The following is a 14,165-nucleotide window of genomic DNA, read 5'->3' as shown; positions in this document are numbered from 1 at the left end:
TATAAATGGCAGAATGTTGAGAAAATTCAAATGGAATGCTGTGAATGACATCACAAAGAACATCTTTCACACTGACACTTATGCGTATACATATATATGCACACATATTAGCAACCACCTGGGAAAACATGGTAACAGCTTAACAGTCATTAGCAGTGTAGGATACCAAAGGACTGGCCTATCAACACCTTAGCTACCACTGAGGATACCATAGCAATGCTTAGCAACACCTTAGCAACCACCAGTCATACCATTGTAATGGCTTAGCAACACCTTAGCAACCACCTGTGATATCATTGTAGTGGCCTAGCAACAATTTAACAACCACCTGGGGATTCATAGCAACAACTTTGTCCAGCCAACTTAAATTTCGCAGAAAGAAAAAAGTCCTCACTTTATTTAAAGACCACCTACTTAGGGACTTTATGACATACATAATCATTAAATAGTGTTCCAAAATGAATACTGCTATGAGTATTTATGAATAGCTTATGTCAATTAAGATAAGGACGTTACGGAACCAGTCCTGTGACAGGAAGGTTGCCGGTTCGATCCCCTTGGCTGACAGTCCATGACTGAAGTGCCCTTGAGCAAGGCACCTAACCCCCAATTGCTCCCTGGGTGCCGTGGATAGGGCTGCCCACTGGTCCGGGCAAGTGTGCTCACTGCCCCCTAGTGTGTGTGTTCACTAGTGTGCATGTATGTGGGTGTTTCACTGCACGGATGGGTTAAATGAAGAGGTCTAATTTCACAGTGTGAAAACACAGTGACAAATGGTTGTAAATTCTAATAAATTCTAATAAGGGACCTTAACTAAAAGTATTTGGTATAGTGTAGTGGGTAACACCTTTACCTTCAACACTGGGGTTCAGTCCCCTGCCTGGGCAAGCACACTGCACTTTACCAATGAGAGTCCTTGGGCAAGACTCCTAACACCACCTTCGCCTCCCTGTGTATAATGTAAAATTATAAGACACTCTGGATAAGAGTATCTTCCAAATGGCATAAAAGTAAATATATTAAATCTGGACTTCTGCATTTTAAGCACTACCTCATCTGAACTTTCCTTGTCCAACCCAAACTTGTTCTGTGTAAGATTTACTAACCAGAACTCAAGGTTGAAGGCACCATAAAGCACTGACTATGAGAGGGGATGGTTTTCATTGTGAGGGAGTGGCTAGACATTCTTTTTAAAGCAGAGAAGTAAGAATGTAGCCTAACTCCCACATGAACAGGTGGGTGAGATCTTTTATTGGACCTCGGCCCGTGAGAACAGACTACGACTGAAGCTCCGGCCCCATAAAGCCTCGCAGCATTTCTTGAACAGCTCAAAATACGTGAGGCCTCCACTGACCTACTCTATTAAACCTTTCTACCTTCTACGTATCTGCGCATGGGTCTAGGAGATGTGTGTTTACTGAAGGATCTGCCTCCATCTGCCTCACACACCTGTTGGAGAAGCCTGTACCATACAATTATCTCCAACACCAGAGAATCTAGCCTTGGGGTCTAGCTGTAAACACTTCAGCCTTCACCCACCACCCCCACGCACATTATGTCATCTAGGACCACCAAGTGATGGATGTGCAATACCAGTTAGTTTGGATGCATCTGATTGTACAGTATGCATCCAATAGTCTATAGACATCTGCTAATCCAATGTTTTTTTTTTCTGAAAGCAAGGGTGTTAATGGGGAGTTTTTGCATCTTTGCTGCAGAAACAGTCTCTATTGTTCTGCAGTGGATACACTGGGTGTTGGAATTTGATTGCATTCAGCCACAAGAGCATTAGTGAGGTCAGATACTGATGTTTCATGTGTTCTGGATACCAAAGGCCACTCCAGCTCATCCCAAAGGGACAGGATGGAGCTTGATCACTGTAGAAAATGCAATTCCACTGCTCCAGAGCTTTTAGCTCCCCTTTAGCTGACACTTGGCATTGAGTTGAGGTTAGAGCTTCCCATTCTAGCAATGCTCTCTATGCAGATTATTACTGTGCCTGCCCACTTGAACACCTGTGTCATCAATAGGTGCACCTAAAAGTAGGGCTGTCTGAATATTTTTAGGCATGCCTTTGACAAGTCTTTAGACACGTCTTTGATAATCTTAAAGACATTCTGATTAAAAGGCTTGTGCTTAAATTCTTGACCTGTTCATGCTTTGCCTTCAAATGGAATGTAGGTTGGAGTTTAGAGTGGCTACATGACATTGAGATTTCGAAGCAGGGCTGTGTTGTTGTAGTTAATCTAAACCAGATGTTTAGATTTAGGACATTTACTTTTACCTCCATGCCTCGTTAACTCAGTTACAGATCTACCTTACCAGAGTGACAAAATTCAGACGCATACAAAAGAAATATTTTTGAATATTTATTTAATGATATATTTAATAACACTCTGAATTTAGGGGTTTTGACAAAAAAATCTCTCATTGAATGGGATTTCTGCCAAAATTCTGTCAGGCTTTTCTAACCCAGCAACAATTGCTATGAAAGAAATTTAGTGGGTGGTGCATTGATAGATCAGTTTGTGTCTAATGGCGCTTTCACACCCACTTTATTTGGTGTAGACCTGTTAAACTTTTTTAGTTTGGTTGGTTGAAGTGTGAATACTCCACCCATACTCACGTCTTTACCACGCAAATAAATAGTGGACGGTTCGGCAAAAATCTCAAAACATGTTACACCTGCAACCGGTTAAGTTCAAAATGACAAAGCTATCATAAAGAAGCAGATGTCAAGCATGGTTTAGTATTATTGCTTTGATTGAGATACATAAAAACATCGTGTTACTGCTTAAATGGCTTTTTAACTCAAATGGTGGCAATTTGTGAGTGTAACCGTGTGCTTGCATGCCTGGAAAATTTGACCAATAAACAAGCACCCACATGTTTGACCTGGTTCACTTTAGCCATTGCATTCTGAAATCATCCAAGCCCAATGAAAAAGATACAATATCAGAAAAAAGCCAAACTCTGGTTCCGACTTTAGCAAATGACCTAGTTGGGAAAAAAGCCTAAGACCATTATGTTTTTTTTTCCATGTGAAAATGTATTACCTTAGTGTACATTTGAGACAAATGTATGCGGTGAAGTTGATGCCTAGTCTGAATTTTCAAAGCATTTTTAAACTGAATTGTTTAGTAAACCCCACCCCCTCCGAACACATAGCCAGTAGCATATGTGTATTTTCTTTAAGCCTGTTGAAAAAGTATTCCAGGTGGCTGCTAATAAAGCCCCTTAAGAGAACTTAAAGCAGACAGGGCAGTAATGGAATACATGTTGGGATTCAAAAAAGAGATGACTAGATTCTGTTATAGTTACAGAAAAAGACAGTATTCAGATTACAGATAGATTATTGCCATTTGTTAAGGTGTCATGATGAGTGAATGCTCCAAAATTACTTTAAAATAAATCTTGTTCCATCAACTTCCATTCAAAGTTAAAAACATGTTTCCTTCTGTGAAGTTACCATTTTAGAGGCGCAGGGTTTTGTCACAATAGCGATGATATGCTATTATATAGTTTCAGTATCTCTACTGATGCCATAAAAATGGTGAAAATATGGAAAAGCCATGTGTAAAGAGTGTCCAAACTTTTGACTGGGATGGTATAAAGAGTTGGAAAGGCAAAACGATGAGTGTGAGAACAAGAAAAAGCTTCAGGGAGAAATCCCCCCCCCCTTTGGAAATCCACACCCCCCACCCTCAGCCTCCTAGCTGCAATTAAACAGCCATCCACTCCATTACTATCATTAGGGTTGTTCCAGTTGGAGTTTCTTCACCCTATGGTTTGTTTATTGATGATGTTTTCCCTGGCAGGCTGCTGGTAATGGTAAATGAAAGCACTGGGTTGATAGCCTTGGGTCCAGCTGCTCTCTGAAAAGCCATAAAGACTGCACTCCATGCCCAAAGTTTGGGGACACCTAGCGTTTTACAATCTGTTTAATAAATGAGAATGTTTTCTTTGCTGGTTTTGCAATAACTTGTTGATGATGATGACTGTAGATGTGAAATTTTACATTCTAGAGAAACTTACTGACTTTTCTCACAGTGGTGATGATAGAAACCAGCGGTTACGATGTCTACAACACAAATACAGAATTGATTTATTATTCAAAATGACCACTGAGCCTACGCCTGTCTTCTGAGTTTTGGTATGTAGTGTTAATAATGGAAAAAGTAGCAGTGAATCAGAAAAAAAGGTTTCCTCTGGGGTACCATTTAGCCTCACAGCACACATGCAGTATATATCTGCCATGAATGTGTTAAGAAATGTTTTAGGGTGAAACCTTGTCTTAAAGCTGTCTTATAACAAAACCTCAGACAAAATATTCTTAATTCTTAATATTCTTTGTGAGGTAACTTTTAGATGCATTAAACTCTTGAAACGTCTGGTTCCTGTCACCACCATTGTGAACAATTTGACTGGGTTTCTCTGGAATGGAGCATTCTACGTCAATCCAATCTAAGTTCCTAACATTTGGAAAAATGTGGAATTTTTCTTGATGCCTAGTTATAACCATGCCTACAAACAAAAATATTAATGTTGAAACATGAACCAAACAGCAGCATACCAGCAAGATACCATTGAGGTATTTCCAAGAAGGTACAAAATAAAAGTATAAAATGTAGTCCTTACACACTATATATACATATCCCCAGAGAAGCGGAAGATGATGGATGGATGGATGGATATATATATATATATATATATATATATATATATATATATATATATATATATATATAGAGAGAGAGAGAGAGAGAGAGAGAGAGAGAGAGAGTATAGTGTTTATATATATATATATATATATATATACACACACACACACATACACACCAAAATGTATTTCTCTAGTGAATGTGTTTCTTATAATAAGATAATTTTAAAACAATTTTGGAACTAAACTTTAAACCAGACAAGAAAGATAATCATCTACAAATCAAACAACAAAGCTGCTGGTGTTTTTGGAACAATGGACTGACTGACCAGCTCAGAGTCCAGACCTTGATGATTGTTCAGGTTGTGAGAAGCAAAAAATTTAACCAACATCTAAGACTAAACTTTGGAGGTGTGGAAAAAAATCCCTGCAGATTTCTTTAAAAACTGAAAGCAAGTCTCCAGAAAGAATAAAGGCTATAAAAAAGGCAGAGTGGACACACCACACACTGAAAAAAGATACTATATTCAGGTTTTGAGGTTTCTGTATTATTGTCTGTTAAATATATATTTCTGCTTTTTTTCCTGACACTGAAAAATGAACAACTTGGCTGTTTTGACTGGAAATGAAATGAATGACGGTTTTGCCCAGTGCTGTATATGTTAGCTTTGTTTGCTGATTTTCCCAGTCATGCTAGGCTGTTGTTACCTATGCCAATAAAATGCTCAGAATGATTGGCAGGTGTTTTCTTCCCTTCTTATAATGGAAAGGTGTGAATGATTCTAAGTCTTTCTTCCAGCTTTATGTTTTAATGCTGTTAAAACTGCACGCTGGCTTTTATTTTTACACCCTCACATACAGCTTATTGGGCCACCATGACAAGGAATGGTTTATGTTTCCTTTTTCTTCACATACACTGTATTGCCAAAAGTATTCACTCACCCATCCACTTCATTGAATTCAGGTGCTCCAATCGCTTCCATGGCCACAGATGTATAAAGCCAAGTACCTAGGCCTGCAGACTGCTTCTACAGACATTAGTGAAAGAATGGGTCGCTCTCAGGAGCTCAGTGAATTCCAGCATTGTACCATGACAGGATGCCACCTGTGCAACAGGTCCAGTCATGGAAGCGCATAGTGTGCAGAGGTCAATCACTACAGACCTCCAAACTTCAGGTGGCCTTCAGACCAGCTCAAGAACAGCATATCAAGCAGCATTACTGCATAGTAATTACATAATTACAATTATGTAATAAATTACATTCATACAAATCCTGTTACTAGCAGATTTGTTTCTGCTCTTTTGACTTTTATCCATTTGTTTCAGAACTGAAAACATGAGAAAATCAACAAGAATGTAAAAAAACATTCCTTCCACCAATCAATAGCTATAACTTCATCAAACTGAAGAAATAATGAAATATCTTCTGCTGACAGATATAAACATGGTACTGACTGAGAGTTTGGAATCAACACATGTAATAAACACCTTTTTTCTACTTGTTCCAATGAGCTTCGAAGGAGAAATAATGATTATAAAATGACACCATGTGCTTGCTGTTACTTAAAATTGATTTAAAATGGATTTATATTGCACGCTTAATCAGAGCACCTCTGTATGTTGCAGGATGTCCTGGAGCCAAGAAAAGGGAGTTTCTGACGAGTGTCTTGGACGCACTGTCTACAGACATGGTGCATGCAGTCACAGATCCAGCCACTGCTGGAAGGTAAACAAGCACCTGTTCACTTGCTTATGTGAAGTACTTAACATGATCTAACAACTATGTAACAAAAAGCACGAGTGCAAAAGTTTAAACAGCCCAAGTCAAATGACATGTTTTAAGTAAAATAAGTTAACACATCCTCAACAGAGAGCAACCTTATATATATATGATAGATATATATATGATAGATAGATAGATAGATAGATAGATAGATAGATAGATAGATAGATAGATAGATAGATAGATAGATAAAGTTTTAAAAAGTTTCAGGGAAAAAAAAACATAAATTAAAATTCGTGCTATAACTTTCAGACAGGCCACATTTTATGTTTTCCTCAATATGTTAAATTCTGAAAGTAATTTTAATTATGCATTAAAATGTGCAGAAGTATGCTCTCTGTTGAGGGCGTGTTAATTTATTTTCACTTAGAAAGTCAACAAAACATGTAATTTGACAGACGGGCTCAAACCTTTGCGCATGACTGCATGTATTTCATACTTCAGTCACCTTTTACTGTTTCATTCAAGTCTGTATCAATCTGAATTGCATTGTGAATGTGTGTGAATGCTCACTCATGCTCTCTGTGTGCTACTGTGTTGTCTATCACAGTGTAAAAGCAGCTTCACGCTGCCTTTGTTGATAGGTTGTGAGCAACCCACAATAAGAATTCGCATCATTATGGAAACACTTATTATTGATTTGTTTCATCAGAGAAATTATAAAATGTGACTGAAGTGCTTGTGTTTGCATGTTCAGAATGGTAGCAGGTAACTCTTCTCCTGATACACTTTTAGCTTTCTGAGATCTCATTGTCGGAGGAGAAAAAGTGGATTAAATAACTAATAACATAATTTCAAGTTCATAGAACTTCTAATAGTAAGTTAACAATGTTTTAATCTGTGTTTTGTATTCTGTCAACTTATTGTTTCAAGTTCAATTCAGTTTTAAGGCAACCGGGTTATTATTTTTTGATCATACAGTGTCATTAACGTTACAATTCTGCAGAAGATGAGAATCCACAATATTCCCGCTGCCTTTCAGAGCTTACAGGATGTGTTGAAATGGCTTAGCATGTTTCATTTTTCCCCTTTTCATGCTTTCCCAAAGATGCCAGTCAATAGCCTTTAGTTACCAAGAAAATATTTGTCTCGGGTTGAAGTACTTCTCGAATTACTTCAAGTATCAACTTGAGTCAAAGAAGAATTATCAGTGAATGAAAGTTTTATTAGTTTTTGATAAATGTGGAAAATAAAAGCAGTCCTTGGTAACAGGCTCAGGCCTTTGGACCCTACAGTATGTGAGCATTTCCATCCCTTCCTTTCAGAAACGAGAGATATTGGGCAATTGTGGTGTTGGTTCCGAAACAAGAAACAGACACTTTTGTGGAAATCCACCAGTACACCACAACCACATCTAATGCCACAATGTCCAATGGTCTTTATGTTATTCAGATCATTTCTGAGTTGGCCTGGTTCTTCACATTGCAAAGAGCACTAAAGAACCATTAGGAGGCCAAAAGGTTTTATCATGTTTAATAGGAAGATTACAATCTGAGTAAAAGTGCATTATGAGTTTAACAGTAGTGTTGGACTTGGAGATACCCAAAAGCTACTCATATAAAATTTAAAAGCTGACTATACACTAAAGTAGACATAACCAATACTTTAACTCCTTAAATTATAATCTTTTAAATGATTACTAACTTTTTTTAATTACTAATGATTATTACCTATCTAGGAATCATTCAGCAACTGTCATGAAATATGTATTAACTATGAAAGTAAAAGCCAAGTTCAGCTATATTTTGTTGCTCTGCTTCAAAATGGGAATTGGTCATTGTGCTGCCCATCTAAGCCCAGTCTAGGAGCAAGATTGCCTGTGAAATTAATATAAATCAGAAAGCCTAAAACATTTTCCTTCTGTATGGTGGTGTATTTCTAAGTGAAATGCATTATCAGATAAACAAGCTGAGCATTTTCTCTCCATGGTAGGTGGGAGCGGAGGAAGTAGGCAGTGAAATATGATATCATTGGTTATAATAATATTTGTTAATGCATTGTGGACATTGTGCTTTACCATATTCAGCGTCCAACTGAGCAACAGCATGCTAGAAAACTTTCACCTAACCCCCTATTTAACTTTACAACAAATGATGGGACCCTAATCCAATGTTCAACATTCAAGGTGAAGATCTTCAACAGACCTGACTATAAATTCCATTAACAGTCTGAAAGATACACATTCAAAAAAATAACTATCAGAGTTGCTTGACTCACAAACATTTCAGTGAATGAAAATTGAAAGAGAATTTCATTCCAATAAAACCCAAGTATATTTCACTGAAATGTTTCAGTTTTCTTCCATCAACAGCAGAACTATATAGCAAAGTATATTGACTCTATGAATGTAATAAATAAGCCAGATGAAAAGTGTATTCAGAGAGTGCCCCAAGACTACTTTCGAGTACATGTTAAGCTTGCTTGGATGAGTTTGCTTTGGTCAGTCAGTGTGGGAATCACTGTTAAACTAATTGCCGTGATGTCTTCTTCCAGAATGCAGGAGCCAGACCCCAGCCACACTCTGGAGGAGAGAGTGGTGCACTGGTACTTCAGTCAGCTGGACAAGAACTCCAGCGGTGACATTGGCAAGAAAGAGATCAAGCCTTTCAAGCGTTTGCTGCGCAAGAAGTCCAAACCAAAGAAGTGCGTGAAGAAGTTTGTGGAGTACTGCGATATCAGCAACGACAAAGCGCTCTCCCTGCAGGAGCTCATGGGCTGCCTTGGGGTCACGAAGGAAGAGGGTAGGTCCCCCAGGGGACAAAAAAAGCTTTAGTTGATGTGTGATTGTCACACTTTAGTGATTTTCTCAGTATTCTTCTTTGATTTGATGGGAAACTTGGTTTTAAAATATTCCTCATCTTCTCTTCAGGGGCAAAAACACAAGGTGAAGGCACGACCTCCAGTAGACTGGTGAGTAAGGGACTGTTTTTCTGCTATGCTCTCTCCATACTTTCTCTAGAAGCTTTGGAGCTTACAACAAAGAGTTGAAGAGAGCAGAAAAAAGCAATACAGTGAAAAGATAGAAAACAAAGTTAATGATACTGGCATAGAGTGCAAATGTAAGTTCAAAGGTTGTGATACAATGTAACTGTATGCCAAAATAAAGCAACATCTTGATTGCTTACTATATGACGATATCCAATGCAGTGTTTTACAGTAGGTACAGTATCTAGTATTGACAGTATTATCTAGTATTGAAGAATAGCTGCTTTTACATGTTACCATAGAAGAAAATAAATAACAATTTATTTGACAAATTGAAACATTTTTTAAATCAACCAGAAATCTAAATCTGACTCACGTCCTAGTTCACATCCTTGGTGATACTAGGCAGGATTCTTCATATTGAACCATTTAAAAGACAAAATTCTTGTTTCATCAAACTCTAATGACTTTTTTCCTACTTAAAACATCTTTTGCTTTTTGATTACACAGTAATGACTGTGTATCAGCGAGAAAATAACCAATAATACCAAAGTTCCACTTCGCTCTGCTTACCACCCTCACCTATCTATCCCAGAGACCCTCCATGATACCATATTCCTTACTGAAAGGAAGGAAAACACACTACGATTTCTGACTTGCACTGTCTTTAAAGGTACTACGTACCGCTCTTAAAACACATTCATAGCACATAAAAATACATAGCTAGACCTTTAAACATGTCTTATAAATGCTTTATTAAAGAAACAGTTCACTCAGGCAAAGCGAGTGTTGTTGATAGTGAATAAGCCTTCAGCCGTCATGCAAATTTGTAGTTACTATCTTTCCAGTCACTGATAGCATCTTTAGCATGTTTGGTCAAAAGATCAAGGGAATTCTTCCATAGTTTCACCTTTTTCTAGGTAGTGATAGGAACCAGAAAAAAATACATGTTATTTAGTATCAAAAACCGTCAATGAAGTAACACAAACCCAAGAAAATAGTAAAATGTCTAATCTGGACCACAAAAGGTGAATCAAAAGGGAAGCTATCCTCCTCTGGTGGACACAAGATAGCAAAACAATAACACAAGAGCAACATGAACAGAAGATAAGATTTTACAACTAATATACAACATTGAATATAGAAAAAAAAAGAACTAGCCCCTTTCATTGGACAGAAGTCTTTAAAATAGCCATTAATAACTGCTAACTACTGTTAGAGGCTTATCATAGTCAGAGTAAGAAGATCTATGGAAATGAGTCATTAGTGACAGCTATTAGGAGCGTATTACAGTGAAAATGAGTTTAATCCATAAACATCTTTCTCTTTTCAGAACACCTCGAAGAAGCAAGGCTGATGCAGCAGCTGAGATTCTACAATGAGATTCTGCCCCCACCCAGCAGCGACGGAAAAAACCCATAGTATTTGCACTTTGTACTTTAAAAAAACAAAAAACAATGTAAATTCACTTTTTTGTAGAAAAAAGGAAGGTATTTAAACAGACTGCTGAATATGTGAATGGTGTTAGTTAGCTTTTTTTATGTCCTTACAAAACGTTAATACTTTAACACATACAATGTATGTGTCCTTTGTGAGTTCTAAAAAAAGTAAATGCTTTTTTTTCTGAGTTGTACAAGTTGTATTACATGTTGCTTTTGTGTTGTTATGTTCTTTGTTGTATTTTGTTCATACATGATGACAGATTTATCAATTAGCTGAAAGGAATTAATGCATTAGACACCCCTGCTTCGCTCTCTGGCTCTTCAGTAGAGCGCTCCTACTCTTGTAATAAATGGTCTTAGAATGGAGTTCGTTAAGACTGCTTTGTGTTAATTAGCAATAAAGACGTCTTTTTTTTTTTTACCTTTTATTGTACATTTTATACCAGTACACTGTATATATCAAGACTTGTCTGTGAAATGTTTGGTAAACAGGATTTGTGCCTGTAATAAAGCTCTCTTCTAACTAAATCTCCAATCTAATCTGGTAATAGTCTTGCATAGTGGAAACTTTGCCATGCCATGCATTGTGATTATAACTAATAGATCAACCACCAGCCAATTTACCACTGAAAGAATTCATTCAGTCAGGCTTATTCCTGTTTCCCCATCAGGGCTGTGGTTAACTCTAGTTAAGACAGGTTTCCATCAGCTTCAGGGCTGTCTTTGGAAGGTCAGATGTCAGGGTTGAGATGACCCTAGGGATGTGTAATAAGGACAAATCTTTAGTGATGGTTATATGAGTAAAACAGCGCCTAAAGTGTGTTTAAGATCCCCTCCAGAGCTGCACATAGAGACAGGAGATAAATCCTCAATCTATCAAAATTGATTTGTGTATATTTTGTCTTTGTTAACATGTTAATAACTAAACTAAGCTATGAACAAACACAAAAATTCAAATAATCAGAATTGACAAGCATTTTCTAAATGACATCTACACTGACATGCTACATAACAGAACTGACTGCAGTGGGCTTCTATCTACTGTAAGTAACATTTCTTAACCCCTTAACATCTCAGGCATATTACATACTAAGGCTTATTATTCAGTAAATACAAAGACTTCAATGCAAAGCTAGCAGCTCCACTTACTAAATAGGTGCACTTTGTAGTTCTAAAGTTACAGACTGTAGTCCACCTGTTTCTCTACATATTATACATACTATGTTAGCCCCCTTTTACCCTGTTCTTCAGTGGTTAGGACCCCCATGGACCCTCGCAGAGCAGGTACTATTTGGGTAGTGGATCATTATCGGCACTGCAGTAACGCTGACGTGGTGGTGGTGTGTTAGTGTGTGTTGTGCTGGTACGAGGGGATCAGGCACAGCAGTGCTGGTCATAATGTTATGCTTGATTGGTGTAGATTAAATAGGAGTTCTGCCAACATTTTGTAAAACATTTTGTCCAAACTAGCAACAGTTGCTACAATATAATGCAGATGGAGGATTTATAAGGCTTGTAAATTGTTTTGTAGATTATATATATCTGGCTACAGAATGCCGTAACTCGACTTTTAATTTCTTTATCTTCTGGTCACCTTCACTCTCTCACTGTTGACCTGACACTGACCCCGGCCCTTACGCTTGGTGTGTGATTGGCGATTAGCAGGCAGTGGTGAGATTAGCCAGCAATCGGCCTGGCTTTATCACCCCCGCCGAACATGAAGGGAAGATTAGCCATTGACAGCTTAAAGAGGTCAAATTAAGGCCTCTAAGGACCCCCCAGCTTCACTCCCTCATAGACAGAGAGATATGAGTAGGACAATAGGACATGAGTAGGACAGGGCTGTAGGACAGAGTAGGACACAAACTAACATTTTAATTTTTGCTAAATAATGCAAAATATTTAAGATCAATCTTTTTTTATGATTAATGCAAGTTCCCTACACATTTCTCCTACCAGTGAAAATGTCGACTTTGTTTCCAGCGCGTCCAGTTAATGAACAATTCGACTGAAACTGAAGCGAGTTCAAATGTTACAACTTACCCATACACTGAGGGGCTAGTTGTAACGTTCACCTGAAAAGTCTGGTAACTGATGTAAACACAACTAATTCAGTACATTTTTAAAGGAGCTTTCCAGACTAAATACATTAAAAAATATTTACGGCATTTGGCTGATGCTCTTATCCAGAGTGACTTACAATTTGATCAGTTTTTTTTACACAGGTAGGCCAAGGTAGTGTTAGGAGTCTTGCCCAAGGACTCTTATTGGTATAGTGTAGGGTGCTGCCCTGGTGGGGGATTGAACCCCAGTCTACAGCATAGAAGGCAGAGGTGTTACCCACTACACTATCCAACCACGGATAAAAAATATGCATCAGAAATTTTTTTGATTGTAGAGGAAGAAACCGCTAAAAAAACAGCAACAAAAAAGGAAAAAGAAAAAAATGAACAAACACAAAATATTTGCGACGTCTTCAGTGCAAGAAACTGAAAATTCACTTACACTTTCATTTTCGTAATTTTATATACTTACAGTGCATATATCCATCAAATTTACATGCATATCTTTTTGACTTTCGACTTATAAATACGAAAAAAAAATGTGTGTATTTATAAGTAGGAACAAAGATATGCTTACAAAAAAAATAAACTGGGAATTCAGACACCACAAGTAAATACCAGTTCTTTGTTGCAAAGTTGTTATTGGCCATTCTAACCTTGAAATGTCTCCAGTAAGAAGTGATTAGCCCTTTGTGGGATTATGGTGCAATTTTAGTCTATTCCTCTTGGAAAAACATTTCCTCAAGCCCCGAAGGTTTCTTATGGAATTTAAACCAGGAGATTGATTAGGCCTTATGGAATTTAAAACATGCCCTGCGATGGACTGGCGACCTGTCCAGGGTGTGTCCTGCCTTTCGCCCGAAGACTGCTGGGATAGGCTCCAGCACCCCCCGCGACCCTGACGGAGAAGCGGCTTAGAAAATGGATGGATGGATGGAATTTAAAACAGGAGATTCACTAGGCCATTTTAACAACTTCATCTTTTTTTAGAAATCAATTTTGACTGCTTTATGTTTTGGATCATTGTCTTGTAGAAACATCTATCTCCTCCAAACATTTAGGTTCCTGCTGAATGAGATTAAGTTCTAATATATCCCTGCACATCTTTCCACTCATTTAATGACATGTAATACCTCACTACTGTCTGCAGAGACACAGCCCCATATCATGATACTCCCACCTTCATGCTTCACTGTGGGTGTTCTCTACATCACACATGCAACCATTCTTTCTCCAAACATGTTGAACTAAGTTGTAGCCTAAGAGTTCTGTTTTCTTTCGTGTGACCAGA

At 37.8% G+C, this 14,165-nt stretch overlaps 1 protein-coding gene across 2 annotated transcripts in view; it reads left to right on the top strand.

The window, feature by feature from the left end:
- The window catches only part of smoc2 (SPARC related modular calcium binding 2), a 70,633-nt gene extending 59,287 nt beyond the window's left edge, over positions 1-11,346 (top strand). For both annotated transcript variants that reach the window (XM_017695368.2, XM_017695369.2), the window contains exons 10-13: positions 6,288-6,387; positions 8,938-9,185; positions 9,314-9,354; positions 10,703-11,346. In XM_017695368.2, coding sequence (XP_017550857.1) covers positions 6,288-6,387; positions 8,938-9,185; positions 9,314-9,354; positions 10,703-10,726 — 413 coding nt within the window. In that variant the 3' untranslated portion in view covers positions 10,727-11,346. The remainder of the gene's footprint in view (positions 1-6,287; positions 6,388-8,937; positions 9,186-9,313; positions 9,355-10,702) is intronic.
- The last annotated feature ends 2,819 nt before the right edge of the window (positions 11,347-14,165 follow it).

This window comes from Pygocentrus nattereri, chromosome 5 (genome assembly GCF_015220715.1).
Source record: "Pygocentrus nattereri isolate fPygNat1 chromosome 5, fPygNat1.pri, whole genome shotgun sequence".
In the NCBI taxonomy this organism is placed as follows: Eukaryota; Metazoa; Chordata; class Actinopteri; order Characiformes; family Serrasalmidae; genus Pygocentrus; species Pygocentrus nattereri.
This window is presented reverse-complemented; position numbering and strand designations above follow the sequence as displayed.